This window comes from Microtus pennsylvanicus, chromosome 2 (assembly GCF_037038515.1).
Source record: "Microtus pennsylvanicus isolate mMicPen1 chromosome 2, mMicPen1.hap1, whole genome shotgun sequence".
NCBI classification, from domain to species: domain Eukaryota; kingdom Metazoa; phylum Chordata; class Mammalia; order Rodentia; family Cricetidae; genus Microtus; species Microtus pennsylvanicus.
The window spans coordinates 50,063,069-50,086,246 of NC_134580.1; the positions used below are offsets into that span (position 1 = coordinate 50,063,069).

The following is a 23,178-nucleotide window of genomic DNA, read 5'->3' on the forward strand; positions in this document are numbered from 1 at the left end:
TATGTGGTTGGGAGTCCAGGCTTTCCATATTCCTTTCTTCTTGGGTTTCCCTGGTGTGGACTGGTCCCACTGTGGAGTGTGTGTGGCAGCTGTCTCCCTGAGATTTATTGTGCTACTGTTTAAGGTTTGTCCGCCCTCCATTGATCATCTTCTCTGTGGACGGGTTCCGTGCATCGTACATGAAGAAAGGTAGCAAGGTCATGCCCAACATCGAGAAGCTGCGTAAGTCATTCTCCACTCCATGTTCTCGTCTGTCCTCCAGGGCAGCCACTGCTCTCTTGTAGGCATCTAGAGCCACAGGGCCACTGTATGTCTGTCCTTCCTTCCTTCCTTCCTTCCTTCCTTCCTTCCTTCCTTCCTTCCTTCCTTCCTTCCTTCCTTCCTTCCTCCCTCCCTCCCTCCCTTCTTTCCTTCCTTCCTTCTCTCTCTCTCTCTCTCTCTCTCTCTCTCTCTCTCTCTCTCTCTCTCTCTCTCTCTCTTTCTTTCTTTCTTTTTTAAAAAATAAATTTAATTATTGGAAATACAACAGAAAAAGGCATGTGTTTTTCATAGTTGAAAAATGAATTTTATACTTGAAGTGGTTCTGGGTGGTTTTCTTGCCCTGATTAGTCATTTTCTACTTCCAGGGTCCTGTGGCACACATGCTCCCTACATGAGGCCCGTGTACCCCACAAAAACCTTCCCTAACCTATACACTTTGGCCACTGTAAGTATTTGTTTTCAAGTACTGTATATTCAAAGGTCTGATTTAACCGTGGAATGACTTGAAGGGGAATTTATTTTTTTTAAAATACAGAGCATATTTTAATTTTTAAAAAGATTTGTTTTTTAAAACATATATTACTTGAGAATTTCACACAGCATATTTTTATTTTATTCTTTCTTATCTCCTGATTCTTCCTTTCTTTCTAGACCATTCCCCCTTCCCTATCCATCCAACTTCATGTTCTCTCTCTTTCTCTTTTTTGGTTTTTTGAGACAGGGTTTCTCTATGTAACAGTCCTGGCTGACCTAGAACTTGCTTTGTAGACCAGGCTGGCCTCAAATTCACTGAGATCTGCTTGCCTCTGCCTCCTGAGTGCTGGGATTAAAGGTGTGTGCTACCACTGCCTGGATTCTTTCTCTCTCTTAATGAAAACAAACATAGAAACGGAAACAAAAAGAAAAGTCACTTAAAAACATAAAGTCTTCTTATACTGGCTAAATCTATTTATTTGGTGCGTATGTATGTATGTGTGCACGCATGAGTGTGTATGTGGGTGTGGGTGTGCACGTGCGCCTGTGTGCATGTGTGTAAGTCAGGGAACAACTTTAGAGAGTCAGTTTTATCCTTGGATCTCTGAGTTTAAGGTCAGTCTTGTCTGCAGAGTGAGTTCCAGGACAGTCAGGGCTACATAGAGAAACCCTGTCTCGAAAAACCAAATAAATGAAAAGAAAACCAAAAAGATGAAAAACTGTTGGGTATGGTGTTGCACACCTTTAATCCCAGAGGCAGGTGGATCTCTGAGTTTGAGGCCAGCCTGGTCTACAAAGCGAGTTCCAGGACAGCCAGAGATACACAAAGAAATTCTATCTTGAAGAACAAAAACCAATAAATAAATAAATAAATAAAGCAAAACAAAAACTGACCAACCAACCAATAGCACAACAACAAAAACCCCAAAACATATTCTTCAGTATTCAAAGAAAATCTTATCCTTCCATTTGCCTCCATTGCTTACTATGACACTCATGGCTTTATGGGTGACTAAATTGAATTTCAGAATTGAAACTGCAGCCTTTTCAAGTACTCTTCTTGCCAAACTTCCTATTAAACTCTCAACTTCAGAGATGTCTATCATTTATTCTGAAGTTTCAAATAAGGGCTTCTATGTTTGAATTTTCAAACATTCCAAATGCTACCCTGTTTTCTTGTTTCAAGCACAATGTTTTATTAATCATTATTGTTTTGTAAGTTAATTATTTGAAGAACAAATAGAATCATGCACTGAATCTCCTTTGGAGACATGTACCCATTTCAAATAAAATAGTAAAAATGTCTATTTTGTTAAGTCTCAGCATTAAAAATCCCCAAATATTATATTTCTTGCCATCATTTGCATTTCTAAAATAACTTAAAATTAGCTATAATTCATTTGTCCAAAGACATACTCAAAGGCTATATGTATCTATTTGATTTGGGTAATTCAATATTATTATAAAACCATCTATGATAAGAAAATTGATAATAGAACTAACATATGTAGATTGTTACATTGCTATTTTAACAATAAAGCCAAAGTAAAGGTTATATGTATCTTACTTGAGTTGGGTAATTCAATATTATTATAAAATCTTCTATGATAAGAAAATTGATAATAAAACTAATATATGTAGATTATTACATTGCTATTTTAACAATAAAATCAAAATAAAGGTTATATATCTTCTACTTGAGTTGGGTAATTCAATATTATTATAAAACTTGCTATAGTAAGAAAGTTGACATTAGAACTAACATGTATAGATTATGATATTGCTATTTTAACAATAAAAATCACTCTTATGCAAAGGGTTTATATCCAGAATCCCATGGAATTGTTGGCAATTCAATGTATGATCCTGTATTCGATGCTACTTTCCATCTTCGAGGGCGAGAGAAGTTTAACCACCGATGGTGGGGAGGTCAACCTGTAAGTCTTGAATTCTATGTGTCTGTTTGCATTGAACTAGTTTTCCAAAATAGGGTGTTTTACCTTTTGATATTGCATGTGTATATTTGTATATGTGTACATTTTATATATGTATATGTGAATCTATGTAGTATATTTGTATGGGATGTGTATACTTACATGCATGTAGGTATGTATTATGCACATATATACACATGCGTCTATGAATGTCCATGTGCCAACATAAGTTAGGATGACAAAAATGTGAGATGATACATTTCTTCTCTGGGATGATAGTGGTAGAATTATACCGTGGGTTGAATGTCAGAGTGCCTAGATGAAGGAATAATCAAATGTTACCTATTTATCAAATTTGGAGATACAATGTAAAAGAAAAAGCACTATGATTTTTCAAATATTTCAACCCAGATGACATCATAAGCAGGAATAAGAGTGGTTGATGGAGAAAAGGAGTGGATTAAAACTCTCAGGAAATTTATAGATTATTTTATTTAATCCACTTGTTTATAGAAGGTAGATGGAAGAAGTGGAGTCCTACCTTGGTGCTGAGGCAGAGATGAACACTTGGAAGGAGATCCGGCCCCGGACCTCAGACACTCTGGCAGAAAATCAAAAGGCTTCAGGCGGCTTCCCAGGGTGTTTTTTCTGAGACTGTGTACAGTTAGGTAACCTGCTTTGGTCAGACGTGAGAAAAGCAATGACATAAAGCCATGGTTGTTGACTGTATAGAACTGGGCTGTTGAGTACATGCTTTGGCCCAAGAGGCTCAGAATCATCGCAGGAACATAGACCAGGGCACAGTCAGTCAGAGATGTGCAGAGAGTGAATGGAAAACGGGTCCATCTCGAGCTATCTGGGGCACTGGTGAAGGAGGAGGCTTGTCAGACCACTGTGCAGTCTGCCTAGGTAGGAGTGGGAGGAAGGCACTGTCCTCACTCATCCCATACAATCACCATGCCGAGACAGCCTTGAATCTGAGCATTCACTGCTGCAGACAAGCAGAATAAGGAGTACAAGCAAGAGATGTTTTCATAAGGTATCTTTTTCTAAGAGAAGGTCTTCTGTGATTAAAATATTCATCTTGCTTAATAGGTAAATCACTATGCAAGAATAAATGTGGGCTTCTTATTTCTTCTTCTTTTTTTTACTAAACACTGACAGATTTCCTGTATGCCCGAAGAAAAGGCTCTTTATAATAGACACCCTGATTTTACTGCTCTCATTCAGGCTGAATTCCCAGAGTCTATGATGACTTAGTTTGTGATCCCAGTGAAATTTGTTGACAGGGTGGATTCCACAAGTTTATGACAGAGGAATATTTTATGAGTAAATAAAGTGATGGCAACGCCAGCTCTACCGGCCTATTGCTGGTTGTTCTTCGGTATTAATTTGATTATGGAAACCAACTTGCCTGAGGAACCGCAAGGAATCTATGGAGACAAATGGTAATCTGACCTAATTGGATCACTTTACACTTGGCGTTGACATTAAGTTTCCTCTGGGCTAGCATGACTCAGCAGCAGAAAAAGCCCACAAATTCACAACCTTCTGCAGACACTGAGTAGAGAATCTGTTGACCTGCCCCAGGAAATAAGTTCTCTGTTCTGCTTTGTTGGCCTGCTTCCTCACTAGCTCTTAGAGTTGACACATTTGACCAAGTCTCCTAATGCTCCCCAAGATTTGTGGTGACACTGACTTGTGTTTCTGTCTATCGTCTTGATCAAGACAGACACCATAAGGATGCTAAGGACCATCATAACTATATTTTAAAAACTCATTGTATTAAAATCTGACCTAGCCAAAGAGCATACATATAAAAACTAAAAGTAACTGTAGGTGAAGTATATCATCATCCAGTGCAGTAAGCACTATATGAAATAAATTCTATGTATTTCTAAAGCATGTATATAAACCTCTTAGAGACTCGTCGATTTTGAGGTCCCCAGTGAAAAAAAATAATCTTAGGCTGGTAATTTGATTTAGTTCCATTGATATTTTCCTGGATGATGAAACTACGTAGGACATTTGGCTAAATAGCCCAGGGACCAGATGAAACAATGAATAAAAACCACTTCTTGTCCCTGTTTAAAACCTAGCAGATGGGATGAAGATTTGGGGTATGTTCATGCGAAATTTTGAATCTACATAGTAAGTTTTCAAAAAATAACTTCTATAACTTAATTTTATCTTTAAGAGTGTCTTAGCTTGGGTTTTTTTATTGCTACAAAGAGACACCATGATTGTGGCAACTCTTATAAGGAAAACATTTAATTGAGAGGGCTTGCTTACAGTTTCAGAGGTTCAGTCCATTATCATCATGATGGGGAACATGGCAGCATGCAGGCAGATGTGGTGCTGGAAGAATAGCTCAGAATGCTACATCCTGCAGGCAACAGGAAGTTAACTGTTACAGCGAGGGAAGCTTGAGCAAAAGAGACCTCAAAGCCTGACCCCACTGTGACACACTTTCTTCAACAAGGCTATACCTCCTGATAGTGTCACTCCCTTTGGGGGCAATTTTCTTTCAAACCATCACAGAAAGCAACTGGATATGATCACTCTCATCATGAAGGTTTTTGTTTGTATGTTTGTTTGTTTTTGACTTGCTAATCTTTGGAAAGTGCTATTGGAAGTTGCCATCACTTGCTTATGACTCTGTATGCTCCTGTGTATTTTAATGGAGTCCCTTAGGGTGCTTACTTCTTTGAAAATATGGTACAGTCCTGTAACCTCTGAGGAAGAAGTTGGTGGAGTACTTCTGTGTTTAGTTTAGATCTGGACTTAGGGCATGTGTGCATGGGACTCAGGCACTAACTCAATCTGCAGATTGGAGAGACAAGTCAAGCCCGCTTCCTGATTCAAGTTCCCTGAAGTCAGCGAGTGTTTTAAAGGGGACAGATGTGCTCCTGCTCTTCTCAAGCTGCCTGGCCTTGAATTGTTTACCACCCTATTGATCACGCAGGGCCCATCCTCGTGAATGAATTACAGTCTAAAATGAGGGATGCAGGCATATTCCAAAAGAGATGACTAAAGAATTTCTAGGCCAGAGGGATGGGCCAGATGGGAAGTCCAAGTCATTGTCTGCTTTTCTTATGTCCTTTCCTCTGCCTCCTTCCCATACACTCTTACATAGCCTACAGGATCCCCCGCACTCCAATTGTGTTCATTTTGGTTCTTGCTGCTGAATATTGAACCAAGAGCTGTGTGCATGATCTCCTGCTGAGCGCACCCCTAGCTGCTCTCTGTCTGAGCTCCTGAGGCAGAGTTTCTCAGCCTGTGGGCTGCATTCTCTTTGTGAAAATCGCAGATCAGATATCTTGCATATCAGATATTTACATTACAATTCATATCAGCAGCATACCTATATACTTTATTTTATTACAGAAAGCGTTGGGTTTCACATTTAACTCCCTGGTTCCAGTGGGGAAGCTTTCTTGATTCTTAGCATTCCTGGAAACACAGCAAGAAGATACAGCCATATTTCCATTTGCCTGGTTTTCAAAATGCTATATCTAGGGCACCAATACAAGAATTGGGCTTTTGCAACAGAGCATTCTGAGGATTTAAGGGTAGGAGGTCCACACTCAGTCAATAGTTCCTCAGTTTATTTGCTTAAATTTCTTTTAACAGCATCTAAGGAATTGTATGTTTGCATTCAAGTTCAGAAAAAAATTATGAATTAACACGGAGCTGGGAACTTTTCTGTCTACTTAAAAAATGTGGTACTAGAGGGGTTGTTTTTGATTTTCTTCTTTGGGTCAGCATTTTGGTACCCCCAATTTTGATAATTCCCACACTTCTGACCCCTGAAATATAAGATATACATATGGCCTCTACAGAAGCTGTCCTGGCAGTTTAGGATTCAACTTAAGAAATCCTTTCATGCTTCAGTCTCCCAGAATTTGCTAAACTTTGACCATACTATGAGCTTATTAAATGTTTTTTAACCATTTAATTTATAATATCTAAAAAATTTTTGGAATGTGTTATCATGTGAAATGTGTTCTGTGGTTGCACTTTTTTTGTTGGAACCGTCTGCTCCCTAATAATGACACGGAGACTTATTATTAATCATGGAAGCTGGGCCGATAGCTTAGGTTTGTTTCTAACTAGCTCTTATAATTTACATTAACCTCATGGCTTTATTACCTCATTTCCATGGTGCCCATTCTGTTTTCCCAGTGGCTCCTGGTGTCTCCCCTTCTTCTTCCCAGCATCCTCTGTGTCCAGAAATCCTGTCTAGCTATTGGCTGTTCAGCTTTTTATTAAACCAATCAAAGTGACACATCTTCACAGTGTACAAAAAGATTATTCCACAATGTGTTCAATAAAGTTTGTTCAGATATGCAAGACTTTCTCAATAAAATGTAGGCATATACACTATAAACAATAAGAAAAAAAATTATGTTTGGTATGGACAATATTATATATCATCTTTGATAAAGTATTTTAGCCTGTGTTTTTTTTTCACAATTCCATACACGAATATGTGGTAGATTTTTCTTGACAATTTCATGCACATATCGAAGGTATGTTGGTCAGATTCTCCTCCACTGCTCTCTTGTCCTCCACTACTCATTAATTTTTTTATTTTCCAACTAATCTCCTCCTCTTTTTATGTCTTTTGTTTTTGTTTTTTTCCACTATATTTGATAAGTATTTCATAATGAGTAAGTATACATTTGATTTCATATATTCTCTGTGATTCATTTTTTGTTCTCTTTTGATGAGGCCCCTCATTTTCTTTTTCTTTTTTAAAAATAGTTTATTTAACTTTATATGCATTGGTGTGAAGATGTCACCCTGGAGCTGGAGTTACAGCCAGTTGTGAGCTGCTGTATGCATGCTGCTAATTGAACCTGGATCCTCTGGAAGAGGAGTTGGTGCTCTTAACCTCTGAGCCATCTCTCCAGTCCCTCATTTTCTTTTTTTAAAAAAATATTTATTTATTTATTTATTATGTATACAATATTCTGTCTGTGTGTATGCCCACAGGCCAGAAGAGGGCACAAGACCCTATTACAGATGTTATGAGCCACCATGTGGTTGCTGGGGATTGAACTCAGAACGTTTGGAAGAGCAGGCAATGCTCTTAACCTCTGAGCCATCTCTCCAGCCCCCCCCTCATTTTCTTTTATAAATATAGTCAGTGCAGTGGCTACTATGAAGGGGAGATCATGTTCTCGCTTCTTTTTTTTTTCAGAAGAAGGGCACATTTTTGTTTTTATATTTGGCCTCAAATTTGTAATCCTCCAGTCTCAGTCTCCCTACTGCTTGGATTACATACGAATGCTTCCATGCAGGGCTAGAAACACACTTCTTAAACTTCAAATTGTCCAATAGAAAATGTATGGAAAATACTCAGAAAGCTGATTCTGACGGCAGCACAATGTGCTTGTGCTGGAGAGATAGGAGTCAGGAGGACCAAGCTCTTCAGTTCTGTAATGAATCTGAGACCAGCCTGGTCTATAAATGATTAGAGGCTGATGCCAGGCAGTGGTGGTGCATGCCTTTAATTCCAGCACTCAGGAGGCAGAGGCAGGCCGATCTCTGTGAGTTCAAGGCCAGCCTGATCTACAAGAGAGTTCCAGGACAGCCAGGACTGTTATTTAAAGAAACTCTGCTTGAAACACCAAATCAACAAACAAACAAAAATTAGATGCTGATTTTTGTCATCAGCATGAGACTTATTTTCGACCCTTTAATATCATACGTTAACCAGTTTGCCAGTTGACTCAGGAGGAACATGGGCTGGGGTAGAGACTTGGAGCATCCCGGAAGTGTAGCATGTGAAAACAGCTCTCTGGTGACCTATCTTGGTCATATTTAACAGGATGGAGCTGCGCCAGGCCAGGTACCTGAGCAGATCCCTTGAGTAGTCCACACCCAGATTCCAGTCAACCCTCCTGCATCTTCCTTCTTGATCTTCCTGTGGGCCATCAGAGTTGTTGTCATGGTTACTTGTCATCTTCACACTGTGTTTGCAGCCTTCTATCAGTGCGAATTTTTCTGCTGGTGATCTTGTACACGAGCTAAATGCTATCCCTAGGACTTCCCATTGTCCGGATAATGCCAGCATCAGCATGAGTTCTATGCTAGAATTTTGAACAATGTAGGCCATCATTTGAGAAGTTCACGTTATGATATTTTTCCTTTAGCAAGCCCCAGGTTGGCCTTATATATAAAATAAGGCCTGGTACAGTTTCCTTAGAGCTAGCAAAACAGTAGCTTTTGCAGGAGGTCGTTTGGATATGAATGCAGCGAGCCTGTGTCACTGGAACACAGATTTCAATCAGAGTCATACCCATAAAATACTCCCAAAGTCTGGATGCAATGAAACAGGAGAAGGATCCCGTTTGCCTTGGTCTCAGACCACAGTCCCCTGTCATCTACTGCCCTTCTCTTCCTTTGTGATTTCTTCCCATAGCCTTCTAGTGGGACACTTGCCACCGTAAGCTGTTTTTAATGCTCCTGGGGTAAATGGATTCCATTGATTTTCGCGATTGTGTAATAATGAAAGACTGAAGCAGACTGTTTATCCAATGCTAAAACACTGGTTTATGGATTTTAAGTGAATTAACTCATTAAAATGTAGCATCATCCCATCTGCTAGGAAAGTCCATCTGCGCTGTGAAGGAAACCAAAGCCCAAAATGTCGAAGCGACTTTCTTGAGGACCACGCTGTTAAGTGACAGAAGCAGAGGCTGCAAAGTTGCAAACCTGGGCTCTGAACTCCTTCATCCTTTACTTCTTATCAGCACGAGCTAGAATTAAAACAGACAGACAGACAAACAAGCAAATCTCATCGTTTTTCCTAGGCTTGTCCGCTTGCCTCAGACTCCTTAGTATCGGGATTGCATCAGTGGCTGGTTTACAGAGAATGCTTAAGAATATTCTTCATGGAATACTTCATTCACCCCACTTATTCTATAAACTTTCCCCTAGAGATCCATTTTCCAAAACAAAAGAAAAAACAAAGTAGATGAACAATGTTTAAAAAAAGATATTAAAACGTAGTCTTTTTAGTTCCTCCGCAACCCCCTCCCCCATTATTCATCTAGTCAAATGTGACAAGCTAGATTTAAAGATTTTGACATCTGGGTACCAAATTGGGACTCCACTCCACAAGGCCATCAGCAGTAAAAGGAACATATGGTCTATCCCTGCATCCTTTAATGAGCAGAATTCCGCCACACAAGTAATGCTTAAAACAGTTATCAGAAAAGACAGGTATAGAAAAGAGAGACTTGGCGATGAAATAGCAGTTTGAAAAGTCAGTGGCATCTCAAGCGAAGCCTTTGAGAACTTTTGCAGAATATGTATTGAATAACACTTACGGAAACAATGAGTCTAACTTCCAGATGTGGAGACACAAACGGTTGGAAATCTTGTGAAGTTTATGGTGGGCACGAATAGAGTATGGTGTATCAGGTCTAATGTGTTTTAGTCTTTTTTCTTCTCTAACCAGAACTCAGAATGTATTATAAGCCTCTTATATTTTCCTCATTAGCTATGGATTACAGCCACCAAGCAAGGGGTGAGAGCTGGAACATTCTTTTGGTCTGTGTAAGTTACCTTTATTTTGTCAATGTTTATAAAATTACAGTTATGGTTCGATTTATGAAACATCAAATTTGATCAACTTCATTTCAGCTAAATGTAAGCATATCAAGTTAATGAGAGTTTATTAATTCAAAAATAACTTTTCAGGTATTTTTTTCCTCAAAGGTTCTTTCTCTGTCTTTTTTCTTCCCCTTTTCACTCTCTCTTCCTCCTCTCTCTTCTTTCTTGTCCCACCCTTTAGTTAAGGATGATTTTCTCTTAGACCTACTCTTTAGATCTTTTATCTTGTTAATCTTTACTTTGGCAGCTTTTCACCCAGGAGTGTATATTTCTCTTAGACTATTGCTGTAGTTTCTGCCATCACTCTATAAATATACTGGAAACTACTGTGTTTATTTTGTTTATATTTATTTTGCTTTTTAACTTTAAACACATTGTGTAGGCTCAGGAAGTTGGGAAGCTGATGGAATGGTCTAGAGTCTGGAAGTTCTCCACAGTAGACCTGGGTAGGGGAAGCCTCCATTTTTACCCTGTTTCCCACCAAAAATTTCAAATTTCCTCATTTAGAAAATGGAACAGCTTATTGCTGCTGAAGTAACTGGGAATTAATAATTGATGTTTTCAGGCTTTCAAATGAAATTTACCTGATAAAGCTATCAGCACGTTGATTATTTTCAAGGCTCCTTGAATGATAAAAGGGGTCTGGTTCGACCTTTATGGGGATTTTATTCCTGGTGTGTTCTTTCCACTGTTTTGTTTTTTTCTAACCACCTGAGGCTGTTTCCATAGCTGCTTTTTTACGCTTTTACGAAAACTCTGGACTGTTCTGCTAGCAGCGGTGTGCTGAGGGAGATCAATCACTGTTAAGATGGATCCAGAGCGATGCTTTCTGTAGACTCCAAATTCAGGGACAGAGGTCAGATTCAGATTCAGATTCAGAGGGTTCAGTTAAAATTGTTTTGGGTGACCTGAAGCTAAGACGGTGTCAATTTAGAGAGGCGTTTTTATCTCTTCTCTTTTAAAGAGGTCTCTGAGTCCAGGGATAAGTACAGCCATGATAAAATTGATGCAGCTTAATGTAAGTGACTTGTCATTTACCTAGTTAGTCTTCCACGGCTCAGGTTTTAACCCTTGGCTCTCACCGATGTATGTGGGAATTCTGCTGTGCGACTCCTTCGCCTAGCAGAGTGGAGAGGACCGACCAACATAATTAATACTTAGTCCGCACTCTTACCCCCCTGGGATTGTTGCAAAGCTTCCTTGAAAAGGCCCAGTGTTGTGGCTTTGAATGACGGTTTTCTCCACCCATTTTGAAACCACTTATAATAAGGTGGCTTTTGTGTACTCCCTAGATGCCTTGGCTTCTTGAACTATTCTTTTATCTCTGTGTCCTGGAAGTGAGTGGGCTCATTTACTCCCAGTCCTCACCCCTTTGAAGCTTTTTATGGCTTTGTAAAATGTGATCGGGCTTCTCATTTTTACAGGGAATATATATCAAGGGTATCTGCATAGAGTCCATTTTGAAAAATTTTAAATTTAAATAAAACCAGATTCAAACCATAGGTTTAGACTTTAAAGGTCACCCTTTAAGCATGGTTCTTCATTGCAGTCTAGAATTTTATTCCTGTGTCTTAGATGATAGTATTTCATTTCAAAATCATCCCCAGCTGATACTGTATTTCATTTCTTTGTTTCAATTCATTCTCAGAGGCAGTAATTCCCATTGTATACTAGTGTTTAGACTGAATACAATTTAGGTTGGCTACTTATGAGGCTACTGACCTTGGGCATATGACTGAGCATCTCAGCAAATCAATGTTCTCATCTTTAAGTAGGAATTATCAAAGAGCACTGTGAAGACAGATCAAGTTATCTGTTTTAGAGAGCTTTATTGGTACAGAGAGAATAGTCAATAACTAGCATATTTTTTTTAAATAAAAATTCTCATTTCTTTAAACACTGACTAAACAATGCAGCCTCTTATCACTAACTACCTCATTTAGTCTTTAATTTTCTGGTTTTCAGTTTTCTTTTTTGTGACTCTGTCTTATGTACTTAGTCTCCAGATTAATTCTTTTTCAATCAGTGCTACTGAAGTCAATGACACATGCCCTATTTTCCTTGCTGCTCAGATACTTGCTGCTTTTATTCGCAATTCTTTGCCCTGTATTTGAAACACTAATAGCTAAGGACTAAAGGACCATTTTTTTTTTAATCTGTGAGGTTATTTCCAAAACACATAGACTACTTTAGAGACCACCTTGCCCAATTCCTTGTTTACAACATTAGGACTTAGAATTGTTAAACGCTGTGCTGAAGGACACACTAAAGACAGACACTGGGACCTCCCAAGTCTTTGCTGTAGCACACACAACACAGGGCGAGGGCAGGGGGAATGGTTACTCAAGGAATGATAAAATGATCCTCTGTTTTTCCATCCCAAGCAGAGGGAGATGACTCCTCTACCGTCATTCTTTAGATGGGAGAATCTTGTATCTTCGCTTTCATATACAGGCCTTAATCACATGTACCTTTAATATACATTTCATGAATGGACGTACCCTCTCTATAGACCTAGAAGTCCAGTACATGATTATGTAAACTAGAATTTTTCTTTTTTAATATAACATTTTATTAACTTTTAACTCCTTCATAATTTCATATATTGGATGGCATTAACTCCCCACTCTCCATCTTCTCCCAGATCCACCCCTCTCTTCCCCCACCTGCCCAACTTAATGTCTTTTTTTGTTTCATTTTTTTTTTTTTTGGATTTTTCGAGACAGGGTTTTTCCGTAGCTTTTGGTTCCTGTCCTGGAACTAGCTCTTGTAGACCAGGCTGGCCTCGAACTCACAGAGATCCGCCTGCCTCTGCCTCCGGAGTGCTGGGATTAAAGGCGTGTGCCACCAACGCCCGGCTTCTTAATGTCTTTTTTTAAAAACCTACCTACCAAGTCCCCTTGATGCTGTTATGCTGCCCTTGTCCTCATAGATGTGGAGCTTTCCAGCCTGGCTGACCTACCAGAGGCCACAACCTCAAAGAGAATTGGCTAGCTCCCTCAGAATCTGTCAATTTTCACATTAAGAGTGGAGACTCTTTCCCCTCCATACTAGAACATTGATTGGCTTGATCTTATAAAATTAGCATTTTCCTAAACTCTTTCTATGAGCCAGGAACTGTTTTAAACTGCTTTCCATATATTATCTCTTGGAAACCTTCCAATAACCTTATAAACAGGTACCGCTACCAGCATTTTGCAGAGGCATCAAAAGACAGGTACCTTGCCAAAATCTCATCACCAGTGCTTATGGGAATTAGGATTCAAACCCAGGCATTCTGCCCTCCAGGCTGGTGTCTTTGATTCTCTAGAGCTGGTCATGAGCCTCATGCAGCAAGGATGTTCAAGGGCAGGCATTCTTAGCTTCACACGTCTTCTCTCTCCTTGCATTTCTCCATTGACATCAGGAGGGGTTCATCAGAGTCCATATGTGTGCTGTGACACCACACACACAAAAGCAAGCAGCTTTCAGGTAACACGAACGGCCCGAGGCATTGGTTCTTTTTGTATATAAGTTAGGAAAGAATTCAAAACCTGCCATTAAAATTATTTTGTTTGGATACAATAGATTCCTAAGGTTAAAGGATTAAATTTCTTAAGTGATTAACCTGACTTTGCTTAGTCTATTTCTATTTCACTTGTAGAACATAATAAGCTAGGCCACACTTATTCAATGTCATGGGGATATGACACACTTATTCAATGTCATTGGGATATGTTTAGGGCAGGGCTTATTTTACAGTAAGCATGGTTTTCTAGTCCTGGAGAACATCACTCGATAGAGAGGTGGTGTCAGATCCTGAGAGGAGAGCCAAGTGGAGCTATTGGGATATGCAGTGGTGGCAGGCATAGTCATTGACCATGTTTGTGGGAACTTATCTTTCTCCCAGCCCTCTCGCTGATGTTGCCCAGAGTAGAGGTCTAAATGGTCCACCCAATAATTTTCCTCACCTACGATGAAACTAGTGTTACTTTGGATTCATCTTGAATTTGCCTCCATGGCCTGATCTTAAAGCAGAAGAACATTTTGTATTCTTTGTTGGGAAAAAAAAATGCAACAACAACAAGTGATTCTTTCTCAAGTCAAAATATTGCTTAGCTTGCGAACCTTGTAATGGCACTCAGCCCAGGATGCCCCCTGTGTTATCCAAGAGCCCCTTATGCTATTGCCAGGCCTAGGGTAATTATGTTCAACAGAGGAATGGTAACTTAGACACAAAAGCCTTTGTGGATGAAGATTATACCCCTTTTGTCAGTCTCGTAATTATATGTGCCTGCTCTTGACAGCAAAGCTAGAAGCTAGAAGAAAATGTCAAGAGTCCCTTCACTAACCCATTATTTTATAGAGGAGGAACTTGAAGTTTGGGGTTAGATAATGCTTTCAAAGTTATAGCTATTTGGAGGTGGATGGATTTCTAACTGTGATCATTGATAAAATAAGATTTATTTTTAGTTTTGTAAATTTTTTTAAACATTTGCTATATGTTAGGTACTTTGTGTGCTCTGTCCTTGCTTTATTTCACTCCACTCTACAACTGGTGTTCAATATTCTTTGTTGTGATCACTGTCATTCTGATGGGCAAACAGAGGCTCAGACAAGTCTGGAGGCTTTGAGGCCCGCAGAAGTCAGATTGCCAGCAAGAGGTGGATGCTGGAAGCCTTCTGCCACAGCAAAGGGCTTGACCCATCGAACAACACTGGTTTTAAAGCCCTGGTCCTTTTAGCTTGTAGTACAGTTCTGATCAGCAAGATAGGTCCTTCGCTTTGGTCATGAATCAGAGTTTCCAGTCCAGTCATTCATAGAAGGGGTTGAGCAATAAACGAGGTTAGGGGTGGAAATGAGAGTTTAAACACTAATTCCAAAGAGGGCCCTTCGTTGCAATGAAGTGGAAACAGATGGCGGGGAAGAGAGAGGGCACTGGCCTGGGCTTTAAGAGCAACCACTTTTGGGGCTTGGGTTTGTGGAACTGCAACCTAAGGATTTGCTTTATTTTTACGCCCTTACAGGACCATCCCTCATGAGCGGAGAATCTTAACCATCCTGCAATGGCTTTCACTGCCAGACAATGAGAGGTATCTTTCTGTTCTCGTCTGTCCTTTTCTTTCTTTGGTTAAATTTCCATCTTGGGCTCAACACTAGAATGGGCCGTGATGTAGAAGCACAGCCAGGGACTGATGTTAATAAAAGTCTTGTGGTTATTAAGCTTTATGTTTTAAGAAGTTTTGAGTTTCTGGGGGCCATTTTCAATAAATGGCTGACTCCAGCTGTTAATCTTGGTGGCTTCAGTGGACCTGAGGCTTTGATAAAGGAATCCAGCAGCAGCAGCAGCTCTAGGATTGAAAGGCATGAAGACTGAGTATCCCCTGAACACAGTCAGTTCTCTCAGTCTGCAGATTGTGTGGCCTGTGGCAATGATCACCGTATTCTGCTATCGAAGGATCAGAGTCCCCCAGTGATGCTCAATCTTTTTTTTTTTTTCATTGTGCCTTTTAATCCTTTGAAGTGGAACCTGCAGTTCCCCCAGTGGGGAGCAGTGTGTGTGGGGGAGGGGGAGGGTCGTGGGTGAGGAAGTAATGAAGGTAGGATTTTCCATGGTGATATTAATAGTGGGCGGGAGGCTAGCCAAACTTGAAAGATTTTGCTTTTAAATTAATTTTTTAGACCAGCAATCAGAGTGATGGGCTTCATCATGGCATTTGCATATGTGTTATCATGAGTTCTCATGTTTTGCCTCCTTTATTTCCGTCCCACTGCCTTCCTGTGCCCTTGAAGGTTTGTTTGTTTGTTTGTTTATTTATTTTTAATGTGTGTGCTGTAGGTTGCTCTATGTAGCCTGGCTTTGACTCTGGTTCTGATTTTCCCACAGGCCTTCAGTTTATGCCTTCTATTCTGAGCAGCCCGATTTCTCTGGACACAAATATGGCCCTTTTGGCCCTGAGGTTAGTAGTTTATCATCTGACTGAGGAGAACCCATCTTCCTAGGCCACCGAAATTCCAAAACCTTACTTCAGGATTTGTGCAAAGTCTGGGAGTTTTCAAACCTACAAGACATAAATAATATCAAATCATTTCAGGACCAGAAACTTAAAAACAAAACAAATCAAAACAACGAAAACTTAAATATACTTGTTTCTCTTACAGGAACTTCCTTTCAGATTGCTTGGTATAAAAACATATCCTAAACGTGGTATTATGGGGAACGGGGGGGGACTTTCAGCCGTGAAGGTATTAGTGGAACCACGTGAAGGATTTGGCCACCCGTGGGATAGGACAGAGGGATCTATGAAACCTCTGGGATGCAAGACATCACAACTGGAGTTTAACAGCTTTAAAATGCTTACACAGTTCTTTGAGGGGAAGTTATTTTAGCCTGAGCATGTGTGATTAACCTAACATGCGGCATAGCAGAGAAACATTTTGTGGAGTATTTGGACATATGTGTTCGTAGTGTGGAACCATATGCACTCCCGAAGGTAAACTGAGTTCTTAAATGAGAGAGATGCTCCATTGGAGGCCTGTGACTAGTGGAGCTGGTGGCACCTTGGTCACACTTGCCATCCCAGTAGAAGACGATCTGTTTGTAAGGTACAGATCACTGTGACGTCACGTGCAGGAAATGGTTGTCTATTACTGTTTTTCATTCATCTGCAATGGAATTCTTCCTAACATTTCAGGATAGATCACTTGAAACATGATCAAAGTCTACAAGTCAGAATCTTAAAATATTTTAGATTTTTTCTATTTTCTTCCTCATGGGTCACAGAGGTTACCACAACAACGGGAAGCTTGATTTGAGCTGAGGAAATTATTTTAAAAAGCCTTTGTTGGTGGGTGCTGTGTACCTGGAAGCTCGTGATGACACAGCGGCTCTAACAAATTCACCATGTTCAGCACACGGATGTGTCAGAGATGCGACAAACGTGTCTTGATTTAAGCAGCTTTAAACAAATTGCTCTATGTCTAAACAAAGGCAGGGAATATGAAGAAGCCATAAGGATTTTTGAATGCTTTAACGTCAATTCAGTGTTTGGTCTTTTTTTTTTTTTTTTTTTTTTAAGCACTAGAAACTAGTAACTATGTGAACCCATTCATAGTTGGTTTTGAATCACGGAAGTCTTTTAAATCCTGGGCTCTTTTATCCCTTTGATGTTCCAGCATTATTGCGTTATTATGAAACACAAATGATAAAACAAGATAAAGATCTGCACACATGAGACACAAAAAATAAGGATGGCTGTTTTATCTTTGGGAAGATTTTTTTTTAAGTTAATCTAAAATGAACTAACGGAACCAGATTTTATTAAAATGAAAAAAAATCCACCCCACTAAACACCTAACTAGTTCCATGTGCTCTATTAAAAAGTCAACTTTGTCTGGATAATATCCTTCAAAAGAAAAAAAAAACAGAAATTGATATTGATATGGCCACTCTTCTGAAAGTTGAGACCAGTGCTTAAAGATGTTTGGGGCTGTTTCAGTTCCTTGGCAAATGAAGGATTTGTGTTAGATTCCCAGACCTTCTTCCCACAGAACCACCTAAGCTTCCCTCCCACAGAAGAGGGGATGAGTGAAGCCACCTATCAATAACTATGTTCAAATTACAGGAAGCATCATCTATGTGGCAAGAGCTGGCTCTTAACAATACACATGAATTATCACACATTTGATACCTTAAATCATATGGCTTAGCAGGAAGTGTTCTTTCCCAGGGACATCTCTGGGTTGGTGAGGTGTGTGGTTTCATTACAGCTACCTTGTGAAAGCAGGTATATTTTGAGTAAGAAACAACCCAGTTGTTCTGAAGTGCTGAGCAATGGCTAAGTGAAGCAGAATGTAGAATGCTTTAATTTGGTATAATGATGGTTTCTATGCCCATAATTGCTTATAAACATACAAGCCTTTTCTCCCCATAGTATTTTTGTACTAAGAGTTGTAGGTATTCTCATTGTGTTCTTTTCAGTATTAATACTGCTTGCAACTGGCGTTTTCTTCCCTATCTGTTGGGTAAACATTATTAATTGCATATCTTAGAATATATGATAGCCTGCTCACATTTTTCTCATAAAGAAAAGGACATTTTCAGATTTTTAACTATCTTTTGTTTTGTTTTGAGACAGGGGTTCTCTGTGTAACAGCCCTGCCTGTCCCGAAACTCACTTTGTAGACCAGGGTGACCTCGAACTCACAGAGATCTGCCTGCCTCTATCTTCCAAGTGCTGGGCTTAAAGGTGTGAGCCACCCCCACACCCAGCTCTACTATTTTTCATATGGTTCTAGTTACTTCTACTGAAATCAAGACAAAATGGTTTTGTGCTTTTAAAATAAAACCAAAGCAAGCCAGTCAAACCTTTCTTGAGTCATAAGTGTGAATGGCTTATATACATGTTTATCATAAACATATAAATGTACATTTAAATGTATATATATGTACATATACACAATCATGTGTCCTCATAGATCTTAAGTATGCATGAGAGCACTATACACTAGGGGAAAGGTTATTTTTTTAAAAAATGCATACCATTTTATAAATAATAAGAAAACACTTGCACTTGTTTTTCGGGGTGAGTCTCAAAAGCTGTTAACTGAGACGACCAAACACGGGGCTAACAGTTTCGAGAAATGGCGTGCTGCTCCTGGTTTCCTAGTGTAATGGTGAATGTTCAAAAATATGCTTGCTTTTGATTATTGGCACAATCTTTTTTCTCTTTGACCTCTGCTTCCTCTGTGACCTCTTGTTCGGCTGCTCTTCTGGGCCTAGAGGCAGAGCTTTGGCTGGCTAGTCCCTACCTTCAGATGGGAAAGAATCCTTCTGAAAAGCAGGGATGATTGCACCCCTCCTCTCCCATCCTTTGAATAACCTCAGGCTAAAACTTCTAAATTCAGGCTGAAGTATGGCTGGTCAGTGAAAAAAACTTAGCTTTCGTCTACCTCTAACATTTGAAGAAAGAGAAACATGCCTTTGTAATGACTGGATGAAAACTCAGTTGGCTTAAACTCCGTTCCTTCTGCTCCTCTAACCTGCTGCAATTGGAAGGGTTCTCTCTGGGCATCTTTGGAATGTTGGAGTCTTTTGCAAATGGCCTAGAGTTTGATGGGTAGATTTGAGCGCTGGCGGAATGTCCTCAGTGACCATGACATGGAAAAAAAAACCTCTTCCTTTTCCTGCTCTTCTCATGGAGATTTGCCTAAACTAGAAGCATTAAAAGCAAAGCAAAGCAAACCAAAGTCTACGGAGCTGTGACTTTCGACTGCTCTGCCGGAGAGAGAGGGTAAGACAGAAGAGAGGTACTCTTGCAGCCGCTCGCTTGCCCTGGGAATGGAGCAACCGCATGGCAGTTGTTCCCCTTGGTGACACTAACGCTGTTCATCTTTCTGCCCCTGCCTGCATCCCCAATGGCTCTTGGAACAGTCCTGCCAAGAGATAAGGTAGCTAGGTAGACGTCAGGGCCTGCTGCTTTGATTCACCTTGCACCATCAGCAAATCAGGGGCTGGTTTTCTCCAGCACCGGGGCCTCTTCCTTCAGTTGGTGGTTAGATGTTACCGCTCTCTGGATTTCCAGACAATAGGGAATTACTGTTGCCTCAGACAGGGAGCCAGCTTCCCGTAGCAAGACTCTGAGTGGAGCCTTTCTTCATCTCTCTACCGTGATGAAGAAATCTCAGTCACTTTTCCTAGTTTGAATTTTCAAAGAGGATTTCTAAACACGCAGTCCTGTGCTCCTCTTTCCTGCTGAAAGTCCTGATGTGTACAAGTTCATTCAGGACCCATGAGGACTGTTTATTATTTCTGTTTCATTTTGTCCTGGGTTGAACATGCAAGCTGAGGGCCCTCTGATATATTTGGTAGTGTGACCAGATAGACGTCCATCAGTCACTGAATTGGAACCACCTACACGAACCTCATTGTCATCTTGAGGTTACCAAGTGGCTTTGACTCTGGTTACAAGCTAGTATTTTATGTACAGAGAGCTTTCTGTAACCAAGGGACAGTCTGTTTACAGCCCAGGAGTCATCCGGCTTGCCTAATGTCACTTGCAGATGTATCCAAACACGGGCTTTTCAGCCCAAAGCACCTACATGACTAGATCCTCTGAAATCATATCCTGTGGTCAGCAATGAAGCTGGGACCACACTGAGACCCAGGTCAGAGGCTTCTCTCTATAGAGGGCCCTGAATCCCATCCCATCCCAATGCGTTCTCCCGTAAGGAGAACTTAGCGTTTCTATCTCAGACTCTGCTGACCCCAGATGGGAAAGTGTGAGCTTTACCACCTGGCCCAGGGGGACAGACGACTTCTGAGTGCAGACATCTCTATCCGCCAGCACAGGAGTGTAGTTATGGCTCACCTCTTACTCCGGCTAAGAGACCTAAGAGGAAAGTTGCCCCTAAGAGGAGACAGGAAAGACCAGTTTCTCCTCCAAAGAAAAGAAGAAGGAAATTGCATAGGACGGATCATTATGCAGCTGAAGCTCGTCAGGACAAAGTAAGTTGATCTGCTGTTCCAAACCTCTGTGGCGGGCAGGTCTGCCTTTGGTACCCTTGGTTTGAAAACAGTCTGGGTAAGGTTTCGGAAAACTGCTGCCGTCCTTGGCTTTGAGTCCCGGGCCATCTGGTCCATCAGGGGTTAACGGTGATGTGAAGACATCCTGAACTCTCCTTACAATAGGAAAAAAATAAAGGAGTCTTTTATCCTCTTTAAAGTTAGTTGACTCCACATGGATGTTGCCATTTAAGCTGGAGGAACAGCTTGGAGGGCTGTTGTTTCTGCTTGAAAAAAAAAAACCCACTGTGGCTTGTGGTGCTGCCTCTTGAGAAGATTCTCAGAAGGTAGTGGGGTGTGGTTTTCTTTTTCTACAAGAATGTAGATTAGAAGTCGACAGAATGCTGACTTACATGAGTGGTGTCTACTTTCTGAGACCAGCAGAGGTCTTTGTGGCCAGGAGAATAGTTGAGACAGCAGGAAAGAGAAAATGATGGGCAGACAGGGCGTCATGTTTTTTTCAGAGTGACAGTAAGGAGATTTACTTTTAACAGTTACATTCAAAAGAACCTTCTGCTTATTCATTTGAAGGTTTCCCTAAAACCTTCAAATTCCTCTGAGGCATATTCTTCTTTATGAACCTGATTGCTAAGAAGTAGGTTCTGGATTTTACCTGACTTGTCCCATGGAATAAGGGAAACTAGCTCCGAGCCAAGGAGAGACATGTGTTATGCATTTCGTGTTTCCATGTCTAGACACGGATCTTGGAGGACAGTGTGTGTTTCTCAGACAAATACAGCTTAGACTCACATCTGTTAGTCCCTTCAGGTTTTGTGGCACATCTCATTCTGCAGCTCTCAGTTGTGATTCGGAATGCTGACACCTGTCATGAAGAGAAAAGGCTGCCATCTTGTTTCATGAATGAAACAATACAAGGAAAGGTCTCAAATCACCTGAGAAGATTCAAATGGCAGAGGCCATAATGTATTTGATTGGAATTGATGCTCAGGTCTCTTGTTTTCATCTTGGTTATCTTGGATGTATGTGTGTGTTTGTTATCTAAGTTGTAAAAGTCACCTTTTACAACTCATAGAAAACTATGAGGTTTCATAAAAATCTTTCCGTTTCGTCGTCAGATGAGTCTTGGGAGGCGATCCGACGTAAGCGTGGGTGCTCAGTACTCCTGTTGAAGATACAGTGGGAGATGGTGGATTAAGTTTCTTGGGCTTTGGAAAGGTTCCTCGGAGAAGGATCTGGAGTTTGTATTTCATTAGTCTAAACAGAACACATTCTGTGGTTTGTTTTTGTTTGTTAGGATTCTTGTTGATTCTTATTTCATCTATTTGTAAAGAGGAGGTTGAGAAGCAGTAACCTGCCCTTAGGACAGCTTCATTTGCAGGCAGTTGGTTGCTCTCTAAGGTCGGCATTTAGGGTCTTTGGAACAAGGGATGAATCCTATTTTATTAATGATGCCCTAATTCATTTCCCAGGAAAAGGTGATGGTTTTAATCTCTAAATTCAGTGCTTTGTGAATCCCTCAGCGCCTCTCTCTCTCTCTCTCTCTCTCTCTCTCTCTCTCTCTCTCTCGACATAGTTCAAAGTTGGGTGATTTTACACAGGGAACAAGGATTCCCACTCTCTGTCTGACTGTCTGTTCAGTCCTTTCCTCCTTTCCTTCCTCCTTCCTTCCTTCCTTCCTTCCTTCCCTCTCTCTCTCTCTCTCTCTCTCTCTCTCTCTCTCTCTTTTCCTATTCACTCTTAAAACTGTTGGACTTGAAGACTGCATTTACATTTTAGAAAAGCCATTTTGCGCCTCAAAAAGGATTTGCCTCAGCAATTTGTGATATTTTCACATCAAAATCTTTCCAAAGGGATGGGATCAGGAGAGTTTTTTTTCTTCCATTAAAAAAGGGTGTGGAAAATAGTGGGGAAATATTCCCTAGACAAAACTCTGCCTCTGGGCCGGAAGTTTTCTTTCCAGAATGTTCTAAGGGTAGAAGATCTATGGAAATGGAAAGGTAAAAAATACATAAATAAGTTTGTGAGGACTAACTTGCTTTTTACAGATGACAAATCCCCTGAGGGAGATTGACAAAACCGTGGGGCAGTTAATGGATGGACTGAAACAGCTCAAACTACATCGGTGTGTGAATGTTATCTTTGTTGGAGACCATGGTAAGGCTTCATTTTTATTCTTTGTTATTAAGATAGAAGTTTTGCAGGGTGGTGGTAGCACAGCCCTTTAATCCCAACACTCTGGAGGCAGAGGTAGGTGGATCTCTGTGGTTTGAGACCACCCTGGTCTACAGAATGAATTCTAGGACAGCCAGGGCTACACAGAGTAACTCTGTCTCAAACAAACAAACAAAAAAATAATAGAAATTTCCTAGGGTGCCAAGA

The 23,178-nt window shown here is 40.4% G+C and overlaps 1 protein-coding gene across 8 annotated transcripts in view; it reads left to right on the top strand.

Moving 5' to 3' along the window:
- Enpp2 (ectonucleotide pyrophosphatase/phosphodiesterase 2) overlaps nt 1-23,178 on the top strand; it is a 108,267-nt gene that overhangs the window by 49,817 nt on the left and 35,272 nt on the right. For 6 of the 8 annotated variants that reach the window (XM_075961011.1, XM_075961012.1, XM_075961016.1 and 3 more), the window contains exons 6-12: nt 125-222; nt 627-706; nt 2,553-2,672; nt 10,183-10,238; nt 15,302-15,367; nt 16,162-16,234; nt 22,845-22,953. In XM_075961011.1, coding sequence (XP_075817126.1) covers nt 125-222; nt 627-706; nt 2,553-2,672; nt 10,183-10,238; nt 15,302-15,367; nt 16,162-16,234; nt 22,845-22,953 — 602 coding nt within the window. Of the gene's footprint in view, nt 1-124; nt 223-626; nt 707-2,552; nt 2,673-10,182; nt 10,239-15,301; nt 15,368-16,161; nt 16,235-20,625; nt 20,782-22,844; nt 22,954-23,178 lie in introns of all 8 variants that reach the window. The other 2 variants (XM_075961013.1, XM_075961015.1) reach the window with 1 other exon arrangement.